The sequence below is a fragment of the Phacochoerus africanus genome, chromosome 4 (genome assembly GCF_016906955.1).
Source record: "Phacochoerus africanus isolate WHEZ1 chromosome 4, ROS_Pafr_v1, whole genome shotgun sequence".
Taxonomy (NCBI): Eukaryota; Metazoa; Chordata; class Mammalia; order Artiodactyla; family Suidae; genus Phacochoerus; species Phacochoerus africanus.
Window position 1 is genome coordinate 57,590,712 of NC_062547.1, and position 3,568 is coordinate 57,594,279.

The 3,568-nt window shown below is 32.5% G+C and overlaps 1 protein-coding gene across 1 annotated transcript; it reads left to right on the forward strand.

Annotated features, from left to right (window-relative positions):
• Positions 1-2,517: 2,517 nt before the first annotated feature.
• LOC125124209 (olfactory receptor 14K1-like) lies at positions 2,518-3,456 on the forward strand. The gene has a single exon (XM_047774356.1). The coding sequence runs from the start codon at positions 2,518-2,520 to the stop codon at positions 3,454-3,456; it is 939 nt and encodes a 312-aa protein (XP_047630312.1).
• The last annotated feature ends 112 nt before the right edge of the window (positions 3,457-3,568 follow it).

A 3,568-nucleotide genomic window follows, 5' to 3' on the forward strand; every position in this document is an offset into this window, starting at 1 on the left:
GCTCTTGAAGCTTCTTTTTCTTTGTGTTAAAATTAGTTTAAATATAAATATAGCTAGGTAGTTGTATCTATCAATCAGAGATATTTAAAAATCATTTTTAAAGGCTGAACTCAAATTAAATGTACAAGTATAATGGACACTTGAAACAACCCATGGCAAACACTGAATTTTTAATAAATATCTGAAGATAGTAACAGCTTTTATGGATATTTAAAACAAGAGTTCTAAATAGCTGTAGATAAAAACCCTTAAAATCACCCCGTTCATCTTAATTTTAAAAAATTATTATAATTGTTTTGCAATGTTCTCTCAATTTCTGCTGTACAGCAAAGTGACCCAGTTATACATATATATGTGTATATATATATATATATATATATTTATATACACATTCTTTTTCTCATAGTATCTTCCATAATGTCCCTCATCTTACTCAATTTTAACTGAAGTGACTGCTACTGAGAAAATTAAAGTAGATTTCTTGATGTCACCAGCTGAGGAAGACCGAAAACTAGTTTTGAAAAATTTATCAGTCTAGAGTTGACTCAATTATAAAATCAAGATTCCACTGTGCACTTTATTTTAGATCACAACACTCAACTCAAATCTGCGTGCTTAGTCAAAATCTCTGAAAAATATTATAAGTCCTTTGTATGTCTTTTTGAGCATAGCCAAAATAAGCATTAATTAGTCTGGGTTAATTTCAGCTATCTTTAATATCAAATGTGTAATCCTAAGAGGTTATCAGCCAAGTTGTCCAAAATCACCAAGAAAACATTTCCAGTAGGCACAACATGTTAGCAAGCCAAACCTTAGTACGTGTAAAGAAGAAATGAGAAAAGACAGGCTGAAGGCATTCCTTGCTGACATTTGTTTATGTCAGTCTATAATTCCTTGTTTGGCTTTATTTGCTTTATCTGCTGAACTGAACAATAACATAATTTCTATCAGCAAAAACATTTGAATAATGTATAATATCCTAGAGTCTCAATCTGCACAACTCAAGCTCTCATTAGAGCTTATGTTTTGATGTTCCATTGCCTGAACTTGATCAATTACAATATTAATGAATATATGCCAACTATTCATTATTATTATAAAATAATAATAAATGAGGTAACATTTATTCATTCATTTATTCATGCCAACTATTCATTATTATTATAAAATAATAATAAATGAGGTAACATATTTTATATTTGCTGGACAGTTTATGATTTAGAGATGTAGCTATGGTTTTAATTTTACCCTTGAGAAACTAATCAAAATGTTAGCAATGAAAAGATTAATTTTCACAAGGATTTAAGGGGCTATGGACCCCAGAGCTTATAACATTTTATTAAAGCTTCCACCATAACTTAAATTCAGCTTTGCAGAAAAATTGAGCTCTTTACCTCTAAGCAAATTTTAAAACAATTATGAGTTGTGTAGTAAGATTTATTGACTCATACCTCCATTTTTAATCAATAAACACAATCTAGTCTACATACTTTCAAAAGTTGGTTAGCTAAGAGGAACTTTCGTTTCTACCTATTTTGGAATTTTTCTTAAACAAAGTACTCTATGTCTTCTGCCTCTTCTCAAAGGAGAAAATATATACCCTCCTTGAAATATAAACTTGACACCAAAATTTTACCTAGACACAATAGCTCCTTTCTTTTACAGTGAAGATTTACTCTCTTGAGAAAAATTTCCTGACTTCAAACAAATAAGAATTGGAATCAGTACAATGATTAGGGGTAATAAGTGAGTTTGTGTGAGCATCTGATTGTGAAGAGAATCAGTTCTTTCAATTTTTTTAACATTTGTGTTTCTTTTTTTATTTTCTATTACAATTAAATTTCTAAATATGTCAGATTTTATCCATTTTTTCTCTTTTTATCAACCTATTTTTTCTCTTCATAACATGCAGTGGAAGATTAAGCTGATTATTTTACTATAGGCTAATGAATCATTTTATGTCATTGCTTTTATTAAATTGAAATATGCACTAATACTGAATTTCCAACTAGTATTGCTGCATTCTTAAATGTGTGTTGCTTACAAATAAACCTTATATGTTTGTAGTAAAAACATTTATTTACAAAAAATACCCTATAAAATGACTGACATGCAATAATAGTAAATTTAACTCAATTAAGCAATGAAGTCACATGAATTGGCACTTCATTATTCAACCCCATCATAGTTATAAAATTTGGTATAATTCAACCCCATCATAGTTATAAAATTTTGCTATGCAATAAAATGTTATCTATTTCTACATGTTGTTGAACAAAAGAGATAATTTCACCGCTTTTTCTCAACTGAAGAGAGCATGAGTACATTACCTGCTTTCACTTTATAGCCAGCCTTCACTCGATACAAACTGATAAAAGTAGGTAAACTTCAGAAAACCTGTCTTGAAGAACTTTCACATAGTTAAAGGCATATTCTGAAAAAAAAATACAGTTCAAAGTAACATGCTGATGTTACAAAATTTATTTATTCCACAGGAGGCCTGGTTGAGTCAAGAACATGGACAACTACACAGTGGTGATGGAATTTTTTCTGATGGAGTTCTCTGACACCAGAGAGCTCCGGGTTCTACATGGTTTTCTGTTTATGCTGATATACTTGGCAACTCTCATAGGGAATTTTCTCATTATTGTCCTAGTCACTTTGGATCAGTGTCTTCACACACCCATGTACTTCTTTCTGAAAATTTTATCCTTTTTTGACTTCTGTCTCATTTCCACCATAGTCCCCAAATCCATTCTCAACTCTTTCTCCAACAAGAGCACTATATCTTTCCTAGGATGTGTGTTACAGGTCTTACTGGTAATTCACTTTGCAGGGTCTGAGGTGTTTATCCTCACGGCCATGTCCTATGACCGTTATGTGGCCATCTGCCACCCACTACACTATGATATCATCATGAACAAGGCAGTCTGTGTGCAGATGGCAGCTGTCTCCTGGTTCTTTGGAGGGTTCTTTGGAGGCTTATATTCAGGTGGCACATTCTCTTTATCTTTCTGTGGTTCCAAAAGTGTACCTCAGTTTTTCTGTGATGTCCCCTCATTATTAAAGATTTCTTGTTCTAAGGATCATCTTACTATCAACATCAGTGTGACAATTGGAATATTTTATGGGTTCTTTTGTTTACTTGCTATTGCTTTCTCATATGTTTGTATTTTCAGTGCAGTACTAAGCATTCCATCTGTACAAGGCAGGTCAAAAGCCTTTTCCACTTGCCTACCCCATCTCATAGTTGTAGCCACATTTCTCCTGACAGGAGCCATTGCTTATTTGAAACCAGTGCCTGAGTCTCCCTCTCTCCTGGACTTGCTGCTCTCAGTGTTGTATTCAGTGCTGCCTCCCACTCTGAACCCCATTATCTATAGCCTGAGAAACAAGGAAATTAAAGCAGCTCTGAGAAAACTCCTATGGAAACTCGGTGGCAATGTGAAACAGTAGAAATATAAATGTAATTATCAAATATGTAATTTTCTCATTCTGATTAACAGTCTCTGTAATATTATGTCTGTAATTTAACAGTCTCTGTAATATTATGTGTATAGTTTAACAC